This window comes from Akanthomyces muscarius, chromosome 3 (assembly GCF_028009165.1).
Source record: "Akanthomyces muscarius strain Ve6 chromosome 3, whole genome shotgun sequence".
Lineage (NCBI taxonomy): Eukaryota > Fungi > Ascomycota > Sordariomycetes > Hypocreales > Cordycipitaceae > Akanthomyces > Akanthomyces muscarius.
The window spans coordinates 4246204-4265546 of record NC_079243.1 but is presented as its reverse complement, the minus strand read 5'-3'; the positions used below and the strand labels follow the sequence as shown (position 1 = coordinate 4265546).

General features: G+C 54.1%; 7 protein-coding genes across 8 annotated transcripts; 4 read left to right on the top strand and 3 right to left on the bottom strand.

Moving 5' to 3' along the window:
- Window positions 1-1897: 1897 nt before the first annotated feature.
- Window positions 1898-3400, bottom strand: LMH87_002793 (uncharacterized protein; the record flags this gene model as incomplete). The annotated part of the gene is made up of 1 exon (XM_056194308.1): window positions 1898-3400. The coding sequence occupies one exon, from the start codon at window positions 3398-3400 to the stop codon at window positions 1898-1900; it is 1503 nt and encodes a 500-aa protein (XP_056051258.1).
- Window positions 3401-3983: 583 nt separating this feature from the next.
- Window positions 3984-5086, top strand: LMH87_002792 (uncharacterized protein; the record flags this gene model as incomplete). Its single annotated transcript, XM_056194306.1, has 2 exons — window positions 3984-4246; window positions 4306-5086. 2 exons carry the CDS (start codon window positions 3984-3986, stop codon window positions 5084-5086), a joined length of 1044 nt encoding a protein of 347 aa, XP_056051257.1.
- A 718-nt stretch (window positions 5087-5804) lies between these two features.
- On the top strand, window positions 5805-9583 carry LMH87_002791 (uncharacterized protein; the record flags this gene model as incomplete). The annotated part of the gene is made up of 6 exons (XM_056194305.1): window positions 5805-5874; window positions 6010-6359; window positions 6413-6544; window positions 6598-6739; window positions 6785-6820; window positions 6876-9583. The coding sequence occupies 6 exons, from the start codon at window positions 5805-5807 to the stop codon at window positions 9581-9583; spliced, it is 3438 nt and encodes a 1145-aa protein (XP_056051256.1).
- Window positions 9584-10222: 639 nt separating this feature from the next.
- On the bottom strand, window positions 10223-11026 carry LMH87_002790 (uncharacterized protein; the record flags this gene model as incomplete). 2 transcript variants are annotated; one of them, XM_056194303.1, is made up of 2 exons in its annotated part: window positions 10386-10669; window positions 10741-11026. In XM_056194303.1, the coding sequence occupies 2 exons, from the start codon at window positions 11024-11026 to the stop codon at window positions 10386-10388; spliced, it is 570 nt and encodes a 189-aa protein (XP_056051254.1). The 2 variants fall into 2 exon arrangements, with proteins under 2 accessions (XP_056051255.1, XP_056051254.1); XM_056194304.1 differs by having other exon boundaries at window positions 10223-11026.
- A 1155-nt stretch (window positions 11027-12181) lies between these two features.
- LMH87_002789 (uncharacterized protein) lies at window positions 12182-13167 on the bottom strand (the record flags this gene model as incomplete). The annotated part of the gene is made up of 2 exons (XM_056194302.1): window positions 12182-12352; window positions 12421-13167. The coding sequence occupies 2 exons, from the start codon at window positions 13165-13167 to the stop codon at window positions 12182-12184; spliced, it is 918 nt and encodes a 305-aa protein (XP_056051253.1).
- Window positions 13168-13540: 373 nt separating this feature from the next.
- Window positions 13541-14292, top strand: LMH87_002788 (uncharacterized protein; the record flags this gene model as incomplete). The annotated part of the gene is made up of 3 exons (XM_056194301.1): window positions 13541-13651; window positions 14100-14162; window positions 14227-14292. The coding sequence occupies 3 exons, from the start codon at window positions 13541-13543 to the stop codon at window positions 14290-14292; spliced, it is 240 nt and encodes a 79-aa protein (XP_056051252.1).
- Window positions 14293-14692: 400 nt separating this feature from the next.
- On the top strand, window positions 14693-19233 carry LMH87_002787 (uncharacterized protein; the record flags this gene model as incomplete). The annotated part of the gene is made up of 2 exons (XM_056194300.1): window positions 14693-15109; window positions 15169-19233. 2 exons carry the CDS (start codon window positions 14693-14695, stop codon window positions 19231-19233), a joined length of 4482 nt encoding a protein of 1493 aa, XP_056051251.1.
- Between the last annotated feature and the right edge of the window lie 110 nt (window positions 19234-19343).

The following is a 19343-nucleotide window of genomic DNA, read 5'->3' as shown; positions in this document are numbered from 1 at the left end:
GTAAATCCCTGCCTCAGCACTCGTATTCAACACCTCCGTTTTAAAGTTTAGGTCCCCCTACAAGCTGGCCGCCCTGACCGCTGCGATGAATCAAAGCCACAGCCGTTTCGGTTCAAACTATGTACCAACTCTATCAGCCTAGCCGTCAATGCTTTCCACCTGGCGCGCACTACAACGCTGCAGTTTCCACATGTTAATGTCACGCCCGCCCCAGCCAGTCGACAACTCCAATCGCCCGCGGCCACAGTGGGTCGTGGACGTGTAAGGACGCGCGTTGCCTTTCGTGGATGGCATTTCTGCGATTTTACAAGCTGAAGATTTTGTTTTCTAGTAAAATCTACCTGCTGTCTAATCATTCCCAAGAATGAATTGGCCGGCCCGCGATGAACGGTTTGCTCTTTTCAAGGGTCGCAAATTTGCCAACTGTAGAGCGGAGCCAAAGCGTAAGGCGCAACTTGGAAGTTTATCGTCTAGCTTAAGAAATCTAGGAACGAGCGCATCAGTGCGCACGCAGTCATATTGTTGCGCAACGGACGATGCGACCCTTGGCAAAGAGGACCATGCTAGATCTCTAGCGAGGCGCTCGAGCGAAGGGCATTGATTAAAGCGACGAGCTACCGGAAACTTTTTCGAGGCTGGCCAATTGCGCGAGGCTGTTCTTTGGAGGATACAATACCATACGTGAGAGTGGCCATACGAAGACAGCGAGGCTTGGGACCCGTTCAGTCTGAAACGTCCGATGCCAAATATAGCACATCCGCGCCGCCCTAGTTCTGTGAGCAGAATTTGGCATAATTACTTATACGTTGAGTCTAAAAGACTTGTACAGCATCATCTGACTCCGTCGGGTGATTCCGTGCTCAGACGAGGCTGGATGTAAGCACGAGTCGGCTATTTGTATTCCACGGAGCGCAGCAACAAGCTTTCACCCGGCGCAAGAATTCAAGTCTCGTTACAGATGCTCTCAATTGTATGTTAAAAAGCCAAAGGATCGTCGCAGCTCAAAATGTACCGTATCTGAGCAAATGCCTCGCGGAGAGGGTTTATTTCGAACGCACCGTAGGGAACCTATGGATATGCTTCATCATTTTGAACATAAGTTTCCCTAGCTTACCGCTTCCCGTCATATTCTCATCGCTACCTTAAATCCGTGCACTTTTCGCCGCGGTCTGCGTTACCTTGCGGTGTCCGACCCACCCTGCAACGAACCCTTGGACCGTCAGTCTCCCCGTTGCGCCGGCATATTTTGCGTAAAGCCTACCCAATGTCTAAGATCAGTCGAATCGAGCTGAAGCATTTCTCAACAATTCTAGGTGGGCTATCCAAGCTCAGAAATTGTCCACGCGTCGCTCTAGAGCGTTTTGGGAATGCGAGTCTATCCTTCTAGCTCAAAATATATACATGAACCGACCTAGAATGATTCGGGAATGCGAAGAGGCGGCATTGCGGGGACGCTACGGGGCCTTTGTGATTTGTGATGAAGACCAGGCCAGACTCGTAATCATCCTTGTCTGTCACGGTTGTGGCGTCAAAGGCTTTTCGACGGTTGTGTACGGACTCGCTCGCGCTCTCCGCGCCTTCTTCAGCTAGAGCCTGGTGCTTCGTGCCCTACATAGGCTGCATGCTACTGCAGGCTCGTAATGGCGAACCCAGGACAACAAGGCTCACGTTTTAAATGTAGTATGATGATTGGACAGAAACCACAAGGGGGAAGCCCCAATTCAAGCCCTGCGTATTTTCCTTCTGCGCCTAAAGTTATAATCACGCATCTATACCCCATGGTCCAATTGACAAAGACTTTGCAGAGCTCAGAGTCGCTGACATGGTACACCGCACGGCGTCTTCCAGAACCAACTGTACGGAAACTTCAATCAAATTTCTCTAGGAATAGTTGCAGCTATTCTAACAGCGAACCCCGGCAAGCCTCCACTAATTCACGTATAGACGCGTCGTTGGGGACTTGGTTCAAAATACCACGCACAACCTTGTCCTCCAGCCCCCGCATGAACCAGTAATACGACTCGGTCCGTTTTACCAGCAGACACCAATGTGCCAGGACAATGAGCGCTGCAGGTACTTGATGCGAGAGCATATCGTTGAAATGGTCCGGCACTTCCCGCAACCAACATTCCATGCCCAGCCATGCGGCCGCGCCACCATCGTCGTCTGCTGCATAGCTGATGATGAAACAGTCCATGAGTATCTCAATGGCAGAGACGACAGATACGAGGTCTTCTTGGCTATCGGGCTTGCTTAGTGCCACTGCCATGCGAAACGGCAACTCGCGAAGGCTTTTCAGCAGAGAAGGCGGCGCCTTATTCGGCACAGTAGCCGCCAGGACCTTCGATTCGACAGTCTTGGCTCTGGGTGATGTCGGGTACGGTGAGGCGTACGGTGCAGTGAGAACTGCAATGGACGGATCCTGGCAGCCTCGAATGGTCTTGGTAAGAATCGGCCACTTTAGTCTCCCGAGATCTTCGAAGTTGCCCATGTGAGCCGGGAATGTTATTTGACAGAGTCGCTGGATGCATCTGAGTTGCGCGCCAAGCTCTATTGTTGGGCCCTCGACGACGCCGAGCTGCGTTGGCCAGGTGCCCAGGAATTCGGCTTGGAATTGCGTGGCCCGATCGCTATGCATCTGTTGCACATCTCGATCTTGTGCTTGCGCATACTTGTGCGTAGCCGCCAGGGCCAGGATCCCGCACATCATCCAGCGCAGCTGCAAAGCTCGAGAGACCACGTCGGCCTGCCAATATGCAGCATTTCGGTCGATACTGGTGGGCAGAGTCAAACTTGTGACACTCGCAAAATGATGAAAATATTGGAGCGTTTCCATCTCAATCTGCAATGGCGCCGCAGCGGCCAGTCGTTGCGAAGGGATGGCTTCGAAGACTGCACCACCAGGCTCAACGGTGTCCGATGGGGGACTGTCTGCCGAGCCACTTCGGACTGGAGCGAGACTTGTCGCACCGTCCACCAAGACTTGGAAGTACTTTAGTTTTGTGCCGCGAAAAAAAGTTTGTAGATGGACCTCGCTGGCCATGGCGGTGAGCGGCTGGTCGACCGTGTCGTGTACTTCGCTCCAGTGCCGGCGCATGCGCTTGGAGCTGGCGCAGAGTGCATTGCATCCGTCGGCTACGCAGCGATGGCCTGGAATAGTGGCCAGCCCATCTACGGGGGCTGCGATGACCGGGGACGGTACCACATCCTCCGGTTCTGCGAGGTGTAGTTTTGCGATTTGTGCGAGGAGCGTCCTTCTTTCCCCACGGTAAATCTTATGTCTGAGGAGGTGGCTCTCGATGGCGCTCTTTTGCACAGCATAGCTACAATCGAGGCAGATGAGAACCGCAAAGGTTTCATCGTACCGTAGACGACCATTCCTTCCAAAGGAGAATTCCATAGTGACGGTTGACGTGCTGATGCATTGCGCAAGGTGTGGCGAGGGCCAGGAAGTCGAAGAAACGAAGTCGAGCGGGCAAGTAGGCCAGCAGGCAGGCAAGCAGGCAGGTAAGCCAAAGAGAGGAAGACTAGGACGAGCGAGGCTGTGACCTGGGTCGTCACAACGAGGCACAATTCTTGGTGATCCTTGTCTACTACCTGGACTAGTATTGATTGGGCATGGCGCCACTGGAACCCGATATGCGATTTCAGAATGCCATATATGATTCCGGCGAACTGTGTAAGACGGCTTCGTAACCTGGGAAAAATTCATCTCACGTTCACCTGCACCTCCTGCGATTCTAAAGGAGGCTTTGAAATGCAATAGGCGATGCTGATGAATTAATGCACTTCGGTAGGTAATACCGCCAGAGCCACTGCTGCCTAAACGTAGCTTTCAGAGTACAAAAGACGATTTACGTCCACCACGATGAAAGAATTGTTTATAAGTCAATCCAACTCACAATTATTCAATACTTCGATTATCAACAAGGAACCCCTCTACTCTTTCACCAGTCATTCTCCAACCTTTTATTCTTACCAAGATGCCTTCCAACCAAGCTGCATGGCTCACCAAGGCTAACGCCCCCCTGGACGTCCGTGAGGCACCAATGCCCGCTGCTGGACCTGGCGAAATTGTTGTTCGCAACTTTGCAATCGCTATCAATCCACTCGATACTCATATGCAGAAAAGCGGCATTTTTGTGCAGCAGTGGCCTGCCGTCTTTGGCTGCGACGTTGCTGGTGAGGTTCACGAAGTTGGCGCTGAGGCGGGCTGGCGCTTTAAAAAGGGTGACCGGGTCATTGGGTAAGAATTTTCATGGTTGTACGAGAGGAGGAAATAAAAGCTTTGCTGATGACCTATAGTCACACTGTAAATTTGGTCAGCGGACGCCCCGAGGACGGCGCCTATGCCTTGTACACTGTTGTGCAGGCCAACAAAGCCGCCATCCTCCCCGATGAGATCCCATTCACCACTGGTGTGGTCGTTCCCTTTGCGCTGGAAGCTGCTACCTGCGCCTTGTCTGTCAAGGTGCCTGGTCCCGCGATGCCTGGCGTGACTACGCCGGCTCTGGGTCTGCCGTACCCGTCCCTCGACCCCAAGCCTCTGGGCAAGACCCTCGTCGTGTATGGAGGATCGTCATCTGTTGGATCAATGACAACACAGCTCGCAAGAGCTGCTGGAATCCGAGTCATTGCCACCTGTAGTGCGCGCAACTTCTCTGTAGCCAAGACTGCGGGAGCTGCTGCCGTATTTGATTACCACAACTCCTCATTCGTGGACGCAATTATTGACGAAATTCGTACCTCTGAAGAGGAACTTATAGGTATTTTCGACGCCATCTCCTCTTCAGAGACGTATGAAAATGGACTAAAGGTGCTCGGCGCCTTCGGTGGCGGCCATTTGGCTTGTGTTCATCCACCTCCCACTGACGTCCCGGGTAGCGTCAAGGCGGGCATGATTTTTGCTGTCAGCGACGTGGCCACGCCGGTTTGGCAGGACTATGTCACCGTGGCTTTGCAGCAGGGTAAACTAAAGTGTCTGCCGTCTCCAATTGTCGTTGGAAAAGGGTTGGACAAAATAAACGAAGCGCTGGAGCGGTATGTAGCTGGTGTTAGTGCTGCAAAGCTGGTTGTGGAGCTATAGTTAACGAGACGGGCGAAAAAACCATCAGTGTGGCTCACTTTTACCAGAACCAAGAAACCTTATTCCCAAACACGCCTCCCTTTAATAGCTAGTTGTCCAGTGCAGAAAAAGGAGAAGGAGGACAGGAATTGGGTTTTTTTTCTTTCAGAGCCAGAAGAATTAGAAGAATAAGGAGAAATCTAAGCTTGTTGAACATGTGTCTCGACTTGGAAAAAAAAAGGCGGAAGAGCTCTAAATTCCTGTTAGGCTACAATTTGGTTAACTCGCCATCGTCGACTTTTTAGGTCTGTTTTGCCCAGTCCCAGCATTTCTCAACGCAGCCGGCTGCTTTTGCTTTGCGCGCCTTTTCACACACAGCTTTATGCAGTGCGCAACTGGCCTGCACTGCCATGTCGAGTATGTTAACTGAGTTCGGATGAGGCAAAGAGTTGAAACGAGCTGGATGCTCCGACCGGTGGCTACAAATTCGTCCGCCCACGTAGTGTCGGTAGCCTACATTAGTTGAAGCCTAGCAGACCAGGGCGCTTACAATCCCTGTAGCAGTGGGGAGAAGCGTAACGATGGAATCTCTGCAGGATCACAGCCTTCTCCCTTCTCGATTTTTAACATGCGAACATTCTTCCGTCTTCGAAACTAAACTGTACAACACTTGCGAGTCTGGTGGCTAAAGTTGACGCGAGATTACCGGCTCAATACTGACGTGTGCTGATTTCTCGAGATGGGCCTTCGGAAGTACCTGAAAGGACTCAAACACAAACCCGCTGAGCGGGCCGAGCCGTGTGACGCAGGTACCAATTCCACGCCAGGCAGAACAAATTCTGCAGAGGTTACCGGGCAAGACACAACCATATGCAGCCTCCGAGGAACAGAATCTGGGCCTGAAAGTAGGCCAAGAGACCAGCTAACAGCGAGTGCCCTGGCAGCAGGGCCCGATGATGCGGACGAGGAAGGCGGCGACGTGACAGAGGCCTCCCCGCCTCCACAGGCTCCGGCAGACGCTGATGTGTCCAAGTCGGCGTACTTCACAGCCTGGGCTTCTCTCAAAGAGCCCGAGAGGGCAAAGCTTGGATCTGATGAAAAAATGATAAAGCTGTTTGAGCAACTCGATGAAGTCGACGAAGTGCACTATGAGAAGTCGCGCTTCGCCAGAGGACTCAAGGTGGTAGCGCCTTATCTGAAAGGCGTGGGCACCATCATGGAGTTCACCGGTACACTTGCGAGCCTACATCCGATTGCATCTACGACTCATGGTCTTGTCAAAAGCTCGATTACGGCAAGGCGCTCTCATGATAATATCGAAAAGAATGCTCGCTAATTACTGTCTAGATCCTTGCGACATTATGTGGCGCCGGCGAGGAGCTGTCAGGGGAAATTGAGTCCTTCATCCAGAAGATACCGGCCATCGAGCGCGTGAACGAGGTGGTCAAGAGCGGCGATGAGCTACCAGATCTCCACAAGGTTTGGATCGCTACGGACCTATGCAGCAAAGCCAGACAGCTAACAGCTTCCAGGCTCTCGTGGCCCTGTATAGAGACTTGTTTGACTTTATCATTAAAGTTGACGCTGCTCTAAGTAAGAAGGGAGGCGCGACCATGGCGATCGTCATTTTGCGCCGCCAATTGCCTGGAATTGTGTCATCGTTCAACAAGCACAGTGAGACACTCTCCAAGCTTCTGGAAGCTGAGATGACAGCGACAGTAATCGAGATCAAAGGGGAGATTGACGATTTATGGCGTATGCTTCTGCGAAGAGTGTAAAGTGAGATAATTGCATGCTGACACACTCACAGTCGGAAGTACTCTTGATATGGAAGAACAAAACCTGACTGCACTACGTATCGAGCTGAAGCAGCGTGAAGATGACGCTTGTGACTGGATCAAAGGACACCCACGCTTCAGCGCTTGGGCAGATATAGATTCGAAAGAAAACGTTTTGGTATTGCTCGGCGATATGGGGTGCGGTAAGACCATGACCACATCTTTTGTCGCTGACAAAGGCATTCCAGTCCCTCACGTCGTCTGCTCCTACTACATTACTGGAGGCACACAAACGGCAGAGATGCCAATAATATTGCGCAGCATCATGTGGCAACTCCTCCAAGCAAAGCCAAAGATGAAGCGCGACTTTATGTACTGGTTTCGCCAAACGGTCGACCCCTCCAACACTTCTCGGCCAACGTCATACGATGAAAAGATCCGCGAATTTTTGAAACATGCCCTACTTGCATCGGAGGACTATATATACCTTGTCTTGGATGCACTTGATGAGTGTGAGATTGCCACACTGAGCGATCTGGCGAGACTCTTTGAAGAGCTTTTGAAAAGTGGTGCGCTGCTGAAGGTGTTCCTTTCCATGCGCCACAATGACGAAGCCGAAGGTTTGCTGCCATCAGGCACGGTGAGGGTTGAGTGTCAGACATCACCAAAGCAAAGCCACGCTCTTGCGGCATTTCAGGCGAAGCGGCTGCACATCTCGGAGAATATACGAGAGAGAGTTGTCGAGGAGGTAGCTTCAAGAGCAGATGGTTCTGCCATCTGGATTAGAATGGCGCTGGAATACTTGAATAAGAGAAAAATACGAAACCAGACCGAATTGGACGGAGCGATCAAAAAGCTCTCGAGCTATAAGAATCTGACAGAAATGTATTGGCGGCTGTTTGAGAAGTGCAGAAATGACCTGGACGAAAATGAGAGCGTATTGACCATTGCCCTCGACACACTTGCTGTGGCCCAGCGGCCGCTCACAGTTGAGGAGCTTGCGTACGTTGTCTTCATCGAGCTGGACAGAGACGACGGACTGCCAACTATCGATAGACTGGATGAGCGGGCCCAAGGGATCGGCGTATTTGACATTGTGCGGCCATTTGTGCACAAACTGCAGGTTGCGGGTAGCAAGGATCAGGTACGGCTGGTGCATCATTCACTGCGCGAGCTCATCTTGCGTGCGCCGCCAGCAGAGTGGACGGCATCGGGCAGCTTCAAGCTAAAGAGCATGCAGACGCCAACATCACGCAGTCCACAGCTTGAGGGCCAGCTACTACGTCGATGCGTCAACTATTTAATGTACGAAGAGTGCGAGTCAAACCAGCTGAAGGTGCTGGACAACAACTTCGTCTTCCTCACAGAGGTCGGAAACCCTTTTGACTCGGAATCCGAAGTGTCGGTAGAATTGAAAAATGAAGGAGACGTATACGCCAAGTTTGACCCCAAAGATAACGGACTTGGAGGCTTCTTCACCTATGCCGCGTCGGCATGGCTCCATCATTACCAGCGTGCCGCCCCGGACATGGACCTCGGCGTCGACGACCTCATCGCGCTGTGCAGGTATGATAAAAACCGGACGAAGAACTGGGTCGAGCAGGCTCGCCGGCCAGATTGCTTCTATGTTCAAGGGGCTAATGGAAAACATTACGTCGACGATGTGAGCCGGCGCGGAGCCTTCCTTGATCCGCTGACGGTAGTATCGACATTTGGCTCCCCGCTGGCGATTATCGCCATGCTCGCGCGCGACTTGACCCATGAGGCTTTTCACATTGACGCTCGTGACTTCTATATCGACAACATCATTGGCCGCGGCTCGCCGGCCGTTCTGGAGGCACTGCTCCGAGACGAAGCTACCACCGCGATGCTGGTCGCCGACGGTGTGCTGGAAAATTTTGCCTACCACGTCTATGACTTTCGTATGGGAGAGGAGTGGGATCCGGTTCTCAGAACACTCATCGAGGGCAGCCGCGACTATCTCCTCGAGCACGGCAACCGCATCTTACGCGGCGCTGCCGGCCACGCCCTGCCGCTCGTACGGATGCTCTTCGCCGCCGCCGACACTGACCTTGAGCTTCGCGCCGCACTCCTCACGACAGAGATGGCGCCCTCCGGAAATTACGTCAAAGTTGGTAGGAACGAGCAGCAGTCCGTCGGGCAGGCGGCGCGTGGCCACCGCGCGGACATTGTTAGGTTCCTGTGCGCGCAGGAGGGCATCGCGCCGCACCTTCACTTCCGAGATGCGGACGGCAACACGGCCTTTCACATGGCCGTCAAGACGTCGTGGCACCAAACGGCCGACTCGCTGTTTGAGTTTTGGCCTGAAGGGCTCTTCGAGGAAAACGACGCCGGGGAGGAGCCGCTGGCGACGTACCTGTACAGCACGCTGCGGGATGCGCCACGCATGCTGCTCTTTCTGCGGCTGGTGCTAGCGAGCGAGGTAGCTCAGAGGACGGTGCGGGAGAAGAAGGGGAGAGATCTCTCGACAGTGGTAGTCCAGGAGCTGGCTCGGCGGGGGCACATGGGGACGTGCCGGACGCTGATTCGCGAGGGTAAGGCGGCGATGGAGGACGTATTGCTATTGGAGGCCGGGACAGGCCGGCCAGTGCTGAGGGAGGAGGTCAAGGGTGAGGGAACTGACGAACTACTGACAGAGCTGTGCTACATTTTGCCGCTGGCTGTTAGTCCCCAGTACTTGTTTGAGCAGCGGAGAGAGAGAGGCCACGAGAGAGAATAAAAGAACTGTGCGAGTAACAAATAAATCTTTTTTTCGATAAAGGTTTCTCTGCCGTCTCTATAAGAACCAACAACCAAACACAAAGACTGATCCTTTTAACCGATGACTGAAATTCAATTGACATCACCCCTCTCGCAATGCTATGCTGTGCTTTCCTTCCCGCACTTGTCACAAAAATCAAAAACTCAAAGTCCTGCCTAGTATAGTGTAGAAGGAGAAAAAGTACTCGGCGCCGTTCGTGTCGGCAAGCGCGTTGGAAAATTAAGTATGTGTGCTCGAAGCATGGAGTTGCTGAGCAGGGCCTCCTGAAACAAAAATCGTCAACGAGCTGTTGAACAGACTTTATGAAACGTGATGCATCTTTTTGCATGACGCATGTGTCCGGGTGTTTCGACTGTCTGGCCCTCCCTTGCAGGTTCGTCATGTTTCACGAGACCCGGCGGGCTAATAGCGCCTTCGATAGCGCGCCGAAAAACCGTCTCAGCAGCAGAAAACATGCCACCACTCGCCTCGCCTCAGAAAGTATTGAAAACCCTTGGATTGATAGTTTATTTTCTGGCGGGGTGAGAGCTTCTTTCCCTTCCTGGGGCCGAAATTCCCCGCGTCGTGATATGTCGTCATCGTGAACCAGAGAAGCGTTCACTCGCGGAGAAGGTTCTTGACACGCTCGATGCGGCTCATGGCACTTTCCAGGCGATCCAGCCGCCTCTTCTTTTCCGCGTCGCGCTTCTCGAGCTCCCCGACACGCTCCTCGAGCTTGGCGCGCGCGCGGCGCTCGTCCGCCACCATCTCGTTCGCCTGCTCAAACAGCGCGGCGCTGAGCTCCTCCATCTCGCGGCTCGTCGCGGTGAGGCGGCCCTCGGCTTCCTGCCGCAGGTTCTGCTCGCGGTTGAGCGCCTCGAGAAGATCTTCCGTCATGTGCTGTGCCGTTGGCGTCGTCGGTGTCGCCGCCGTAGGGGAAAGCGCGTCGCCCATTGTCGTCGTCGTCGTCGTCGTCGTCGTCTGGAGCGCGGGCGGTCCGGTGCGTAGGTTTGTAGTTGATGTCTTGCGCGCGTAGAGCAGCGCCGAGATGCGCTCCGTGCCCTGCTGTAGATAGGATGCGCTGCGCGTCGGGCTCGGCGCGGCCGAGGGCGGTGATTGCGGCGACGAGGTGACACCGGCGTGCGGTGACGCCGATCGCAGCCGGGTCAGCTCGGCCTCGTACTCGGCCCAGCGGTTCATAGCCATGGCGGCCTTGTCGTTGAGCACGCGCACCTCGTTCTCGAGCTCGGCGATGCGGGACTGCGCCGCGGCGAGGTCCTTGGGCGCGGCATCGGTGGAGGAGTCGGCCGGCGGAGGCGGCGGGAGGTCGAAGCCGCAGCTCGGGCAGTGGGCGCCGACGGCAGCGCTGCCTTTGATGGTGAGAGACGGTTGTGCGACGGTAGTGACCATTGTTGACGACATAATGGTACTGCCTGTGTATGATTGGGTGTATAGTTGTGGCCAGAATTAGATGTTTGTTTTCCGCAAAGTCGGTTTAGTAAAGCTGAGAGGGTATCGAGTTCATTCGTAGCGCTGCGTGTAGATGTTATGGTGATAACACGACAACAAAGGCTGATGAGGGGACCCTTTAGGAGAACGGAGCGGACGGGCCAGATGAGATATCCGCTGTGGCGTCGGGTAGCCGTCTAATATGCTGGAGCCGTCAAAGAGCGTTCGTGGATGGTGACAGGTGCGGCGTCGTTTAACGGGGCTTTCAGTGGACGATGGATGGACCTTTTATTATGAAGCTTGGCCGAGTCGAGTAACTTGGCAGCTTGGGCCATCAGCTGAGAAGTTTCATTCTTTTCTGTTTCTATTTTTTTTTTCAAGCACTTGAGACACGATCCGTCCCCTGCCGCATCCGCAGGAATGTAACCCCGCCATTGAAATCCGTTACAGGCACCGTGCAGGGGGTTGAAGCCTGCTGAATGCTGCCCACAGCGAACTCTTCAGCGCTCGATCCCCTAAAAATCTTTCCCTCACCACCCAAGAATGCAGGGGGAGGCTAGGAGTTTGCATGATGCCACCAACCTTGCCAAGCTTTAAGCTCTAACAATAGTTTTCCAGCTCAGCAGGTCACAGATTTTCCAAATTATCGGTATAGAAAGAGTTTATTGGGTTGTTTTGAGCTTCGGTTGTTTCTTTGCCTGCCTTGTCGTCATCAAGGGAGCGCTTCTGGCAACTCCCGTCGTCATCAGAGCTCCCTTTCAAAGCGGCAAGGCCCGCCCGTTTGAAAGACGTCACAGTACCTAGGCATGGTGCATGCACGCCCTGCGACACCATGACGGAGCCTGTGCAGTTTTGTCCAGTCCAACTGCTCGGCCCTGTGAAGGAAATATCCCTTGAGAAAAGAAAACCACATTCTCGTGATCAATTTATTTCCTCCGCAGCCTTGAGCTCGCGCAAGATTTAATGGACTGGCACCGGGCAATGACTTTCCCTGGATGACCTGTGGCTTCGCGTCGTGATTTGCTGCTCTGCCTGGGAAAAAGTTCGCCCTTGAAGTCCTCATATCGATGCATTGTAGACGACATCAGGCTGTCTCTCTGCCTGCAGATCCAACTCATATATTGGCTTTCAGCTCGGCTTGGCAACCTTGCGCAGCTCGCTTGCGCCTGTCTCGGGATCCTTGAAGTCCTTCCAGCTGACTGGCACCATGTCGTTACCGGCCTCGCTGGTCGCCATGATGACGCCGAGCTCGTTCGATGCCGTCGACAGGTAATAATTGGCTTGGTCTCCCAGCGAAATCTACACATTCTCTTCATTAGCAACTTTCTCGCTTCGGCCCCTCGCATCGATTGGCTGCAGCCACTTACCACCTGAGCCCGCACAATATCGCCAGGCTTGAATGATTCGTATATTTTCACCTTGTCCTTTTCCGTGGCGCGCACATCCTGCACGCGAATCACGCCCTGCCATTCCGTCTGCAGCACAGTGTCACCGACCTGCTGGATCACGACAATGGCTTGCTTGGGCATCAAGCGCACCACACGAGCCAGCACAATGTTGTTGACGTCGGGAAGGATCTCGCGCTTGCGGCCGAGGCGCGCAACAGTAATCGTATATAATTCTTCGGATGTAGGCGCCGTGATTTTGTTCAATCGTTTCGCGGGGCCGGGCGTCTTGGCTGGAGGCGTGACCGTCACATTGCCCATCAACGACGCCACCACGTTGCCTTCAAAGATGTGCGTTCCCGCGCCGGGCGCGTATTTGGTTGCGGGACCAAGCACGCTGCCTGGAATCGCAAGGCTCGGTACCTCTGCAGTAGCCATGATGGTGATGGCGGTGTAATAACGATTGCTGCGCTGAGACGTTTCGTACGGTCGTGTTTGCAGGCCGGTTCGGACAGCTGCCTGAAAAAGCTCTGCCAGCTGCGACGGCAAAAAACGTCCACCGCCAAAATGGGGCATCGGTGAGCGGCGACTGTAAGCTCCGTGCTTTGCTAAGCAGGCAAGCAGGCCTGTGTAAAACTCCACCGGCATTCCGCCCCTCGCATCTTTCTGTAAGAACCCTTCAGCGGGTAGAAGCAAATAAAAAGATCTGTCCCGGCTCCTTCGGATCATGCTCGAGGTAGCCACAGGAAAGTTTCAGGGTGCTTGCTAAGTAAGCATAGGTACAGTTTCCAGGCTAGAACTCCGGTGCTGACGAGGCACTCACTACTAGTTTGGTAGCAGCCTCCACCACTGGCTGGTCGCGCACTGGAAGTCGCTGGCCCAACTCCGACCGGCCGAGTGAGATCTCTCGGTACAGCCTTGTCGAGGCCAAAGTCGCCAAAATTCGCTTTCAGCTCTTCCTTGACTCTATCGGCGATGACTGATGAATGGTCGCAGCTACAGCGCCACAGCCAAATTCATTATGCCATCTCTCACCGTACCAGACATACCCGGCATCTCGGTGTGATAACGTGAGCAAAAAAGCAAAGCAAATTGTTCGAGCATGTCTCAAGTCGAGCTGCAGCTTGTCATGATCCCGCTGGACTGGTGGGTCGAGGCTGCACTGCACCGGACCGGATCCCGTACCCTGCCGCCTCTCACGCCTGCTTTATCCGTACAGGGAAACATTCTGCGGTGAAGAAAGCTTGTCACTACGAGAGCGAAAGCGTGCCACTACGAGAGCGAAAGCGAGCCCCAGCCCAAACCAAGTCCGAGCTTGCCATTATTCTTTGCCGAACCCTGCAGCCAGCGGTAGTGCACGTCATCCATGTGACCATGTCGCATTCATGTCGCTGAATCTGCAACGTGCTTTTGGGCCTAATGAGATCGTGCGTGGGGTCACCACTGAAAAGAACAGCTAAAATCATGCCTAAATGTGTGCAAAAGAACCAACGCCTGGCCCGGAGACTCTTGGCCGGAACATGAATCTCCTTTGCCGGCTGCAACAGACAGCCCTCCCGCGATATAAGAGATATATTGCGGGGGCAGGCTTTCAAGAGCCAAACACATCGTCCCAGGGTACTGTACGCAGACTATCCGGCGCTGTGGCTTGCCGTTAGTAGTCTCTTGCTTTGGCCACCCGCCCAGAACCTGCCCAATTACCGCCAGAATTCAAACATTTTAGTGTCAGTTTACGGCACCTCTAACCACCCATGCGAGTGCTATCATTACTAATGGCAACGAAATCAGGCCCGTTTTGCGGAGTGGATTCGTCGTGGCAACTGCTGGCAAGTTGCGCGGACGGACTTTGCCTAGGCCCGGACTATATACCCGGGTACCATTTGCTTGCTTCGGTCCCGTACCGGCGGGTTTCATTTCCTTCTTCAGCGAGCTGCTACTTTAGTCCTTTCTTCCCAGCATCTTCTTTTCGTGGCGGTACTCAGCATAATCACGACTCTGTCTTTTCTCCAGCAACTGTCTACTGTTTTCAGCCCGTTGGCCGGCAGAAGCTTGAGTCTCTAACTGTTGTTAAACGTCTTCACAAAGTAGAACTAAGGCGCCACTCTTGTCTACAGAACGCGACTGCCTCATGGAATAAAGCGCCGATCACCAGTTCCTTCAGCAGTGAAGACTCGGATTTTAGCCGCGTCCACTGTGTCGCAATAAAACAAGCTCAGCCGCGTGTCTGAGACAACTGGTCAAGTCACCAACCACAATGGCCGACCACCCGGAAAAAGATCCTCGAAAAGATCTCCAGACGCCGGATGCGCTCGCCGCCATCGTCGCACAGCAGGACGAGCCGGCACCCACTACCGATACGACAGACGTGCAACCCAGCGACAAGAGCGACAGCGCCGAGTCGCACAGCGTTGACAATGAAAAGTCGCACAGGCTGTCCGAAGCTCACGAAGACAATGAGCTAACGCCCACCCGAACCAACGCCACCGACGCGAGCGTTGGAACGACCGCCACCGGACTCCCGCCGCAGGAAAAAAAGACATGGAAGCAAAAGCTCAACCCTCTCCGCTGGGGAGGTATTCCGGAAATTCCCCAGGAACGTATTGTCTCCCGAGAACATGGCGCTAGCTTTTTCAGCAAGCTCTTCTTCAACTGGATGACGCCCCTCATGACGGTGAGCTGACGCACTCTGCCAGAGGCGGTCGCTATGGGATGCGCTAACAGTTTGTATAGACTGGATACAAGAGACAGTTGCACGAACGTGATCTCTGGGCCGTGAACCCCGAACGAGGTGCCGAAGTTCTGACTGACAAAGTGAGGGCCGCTTTCAAGGTAAGAGTGGCAAAGGGCTCCAAGCGCCCGCTCGCGATGGCCCTCTACGACAGCTTTACGTTTGAGTTCTGGCTTGGTGGATTCTGCGCCTTCATCTCGACCATGTTGCAAGTCATCGCGCCCTTTACCCTTCGATACCTGATTAAATTCGCCACCAAGGCGTACTATGCCCACGTCCAACACACCGAACCACCCCACATTGGAGAGGGAGTTGGTCTCGCCGTCGGAATCACAGCGATGCAGGTCGTCGGTAGTCTTTGCATCGGTCATTTCATCTATCGCGGCATGATGCTTGGTGGACAGAGCCGTGCCGTTTTGATAGGCATGATTTATGACAAGTCTATGGTCATCTCTGGTCGTGCTAAAGCTGGCACTTCCAAGGAAGCCCTGGCAGCTGAAGGTGGCAATGAAGAACCAGACGCTGCGAAACCTGATGACGGGAAAAAATCGAAAAAAGACAAAAAGAGTAAAGGTGCCCAGCCAAATGAGATTGGTTGGGCGAATGGTCGCATCGTCAACTTGATGAGTGTCGATACCTACCGCATTGATCAGGCCTGCGCTCTGGGCCACTTTATCTGGACCGCACCAATCGCTTGTATCGTCACCCTGGTTCTACTCATTGTCAACCTGACTTATAGCGCTTTGGCTGGCTTTGGTCTGCTTGTCCTCGGCGTGCCGCTTCTCACAAAGGCTATTCAAAGTCTCTTCGCTCGCCGTAAGACCATCAACAAGATTACTGATAAGCGTGTGTCGTTGACACAAGAAATCATCCAATCGGTTCGCTTTGTCAAGTATTTCGGTTGGGAGACGGCGTTTTTGGAGCGCTTGGCGGAGATTCGCTCCAAGGAAATTTACTCCATCCAGATTTTGCTGGCCACTCGAAATGCAATCAACTCTGTCAGCATGGCCATGCCCGTTTTCGCTTCCATGCTGTCCTTTATCACTTACCGCCTGACAAACCACGGTCTTGAGCCTGCAGAAGTCTTTTCATCGCTTGCTCTGTTTAACAGTCTTCGTATTCCGCTGAACTTGTTACCCTTGGTTCTTGGACAGGTCATCGACGCCGCGTCATCTATCGCTCGAGTAGAGGAGTTTCTCCTCGAGGAAGAACAGGAAGAAGATATTGTTATGAAGCCAGACGGTGAGCACGCCATTGAGATGAACGATGCATCGTTCACGTGGGAGCGCACCAAGAAACAGGAGGCAGAACTGCCCACCGACCCCAAGGAGAAAAAGGCTGCTGCCGCTGCCGCTAAGCAGGCCAAGGCGCAGCTCAACTCTACAAATCCTGTTGAAGAGGATGGACCGAAAGAGCCTACTCGTGGCGAGGAGCGAGAGCCATTCAAACTGCAGGGGCTCAACTTTACCGCTGGACGAAAGGAACTCTTGGCTGTCATTGGCTCCGTGGGTTGCGGAAAGAGCTCTCTTCTTGCATCCTTGGCGGGTGACATGCGCAAGACAGAAGGTGAAGTCGTATTTGGCGCTTCGAGAGCTTTCTGCCCTCAGTATGCCTGGATTCAAAACACTTCCCTGCAGAACAACATTACCTTCGGAAAGCCTCTGGAAAAGCCCTGGTATAAGGAGGTCATCGACGCGTGCGCCCTGCAGTCCGATCTCGACATGCTGCCCAACGGCGACCAGACCGAAATCGGCGAGCGCGGCATCACCATTTCTGGAGGCCAGAAGCAGCGACTCAACATCGCACGTGCCATCTACTTTGATGCCGACATTGTCCTGATGGATGATCCCCTCAGTGCCGTCGACGCCCACGTCGGTCGTCACATCTTTGACAATGCCATTCTTGGGCTGCTCAAGGAGAAGTGCCGTATCTTGGCCACGCATCAGCTTTGGGTTCTGAACCGGTGCGACCGCATCATTTGGATGGACAATGGCAAGATTCGCGCCATTGACACCTACGATAACCTCATGCGTGATGAGGAGGGTTTCCGCACTCTGATGGAGACCAATGCTGTGGACAAGGAGGAGGAGGAAGAGGAGGTGAAGCCTGATGCGACGATTGAAGAGGTCGAGGAGAAGAACAAGATGGAGCGTGTGGAAACCTCGGCCGAGGACCGAGCTAAGCAGAAGAAGAATAAGAAGCAGGCCATGCTCATGCAGCAGGAGGAACGAGCCGAAAAGTCTGTTCCGTGGTCTGTTTATGCAGGCTATCTCCGGGCTTCCGGCAGCGTCTTCAACCTGCCCTTCCTCGCTCTCGTGCTCATCCTCTCCCAAGGAGCCAACATTGTCACCAGCCTGTGGCTCTCGTGGTGGACCTCGAACAAGTTTGGCTACACCGACGGCGTCTACATTGGTGTGTACGCGGCGCTCGGTGCCAGTCAGGCATTTCTGATGTTTGCCTTTTCCGTGCTGCTGACAGTTCTCGGTACCACGGCTAGCAAGAGCATGCTGCGCGACGCCGTCACACGCGTGCTCCGCGCGCCCATGTCCTTTTTCGACACGACGCCCCTGGGCCGCATCACGAACCGCTTCTCGCGCGACGTCGACGTCATGGACAATAACCTAACGGATGCCATCCGCATGTTCTTCTTCACGCTTGCCAACGTCACGGCCGTCTTCATCCTTACCATTGCGTACTACTACTACTTTGCGGCTGCGCTGGTGCCCCTCTACATTCTTTATATGATTGCGGGAACGTATTACCGGTCATCGGCGCGCGAAGTGAAGCGCTACGAATCTGTGCTTCGCTCCAGCATGTTTGCGCGCTTCAGCGAGGGCCTGAGCGGCGTCTCGTCCATCCGTGCCTATGGTCTCCGCGAACGCTTCATGAAGGACCTTCGCACGTCGATTGACCAGATGAACGGTGCCTATTACCTCACCTTTGCCAATCAACGCTGGCTCTCTGTGCGACTGGACATGATTGGCAACGTCCTCGTGTTTGTCGTTGCCATTCTTGTTGTCACATCTCGGTTTACCGTCAGCCCGTCCACCGGCGGTCTGGTCTTGAGTTATATGCTGTCCATTGTGCAGATGCTGCAGTTCTCCATTCGCCAACTCGCCGAGGTGGAAAACGGCATGAACGCCGTCGAGCGCCTCCGCTACTACGGCCACGAGCTGGAAGAGGAAGCTCCCCTGCACACGGTCGATGTGCGTCCCACCTGGCCCGAAAAGGGTGAGATTAAGTTTGAAAACGTCGAGATGCGGTACCGCCCCAACCTGCCGCTCGTGCTCAAGGGTCTGTCCATCCACGTCCAGGGCGGCGAGCGCATCGGCGTTGTCGGCCGAACCGGCGCGGGCAAGTCGTCCATCATGAGCACGTTGTTCCGTCTCGTTGAAATCTCTGGCGGCAAAATTACCATTGACGGGCTGGACATCTCCACCATTGGTCTCGGTGACCTGCGCAAACGTCTCGCCATCATCCCGCAGGACCCGACACTCTTCCAGGGCACCGTGCGCTCCAACCTCGATCCCTTCCAGGAGCACGACGACCTCAAGCTGTGGTCTGCGCTCCGCCAGGCCGATCTCGTCGGCGCCGAGGGTACCGTGACTGATCACTCGGACACATCGCGCATTCACCTCGACAGCATCGTCGAGGACGAGGGTCTCAACTTTTCACTCGGCCAGCGACAGCTGATGGCTCTCGCGCGTGCACTCGTCCGTGGCGCGCAGATTATTGTCTGCGACGAGGCGACGTCGAGCGTCGACATGGAGACGGACGACAAGATTCAGCGCACCATGGCCGCGGGCTTCCGCGGCAAGACGCTACTGTGCATTGCGCATCGTCTGCGCACGATTATCGGTTATGATCGGATCTGCGTCATGGACGCGGGCCGAATCGCGGAGTTGGATACGCCGGCAAATCTGTACCGCAATGTGGATGGTATATTCCGCGGCATGTGTGACCGCAGCGGCATCTCGTTGGGTGATATTGAGATGGCGTCGCATACGATGGCGACGATTGATGGCAGCACGAGCTCTGCGCCGCGTATTGCGGAAGCGCAAGCGTAAAGCCTTGCTCTTTGCAAAAAGGAAAAAAAGAAAAAGGCATATACCTGAAAAGTTATCGTATATAGGGTTGTTTTGTTTATATTTGGGTTTTGCCTGGGGTTTGATGGCAA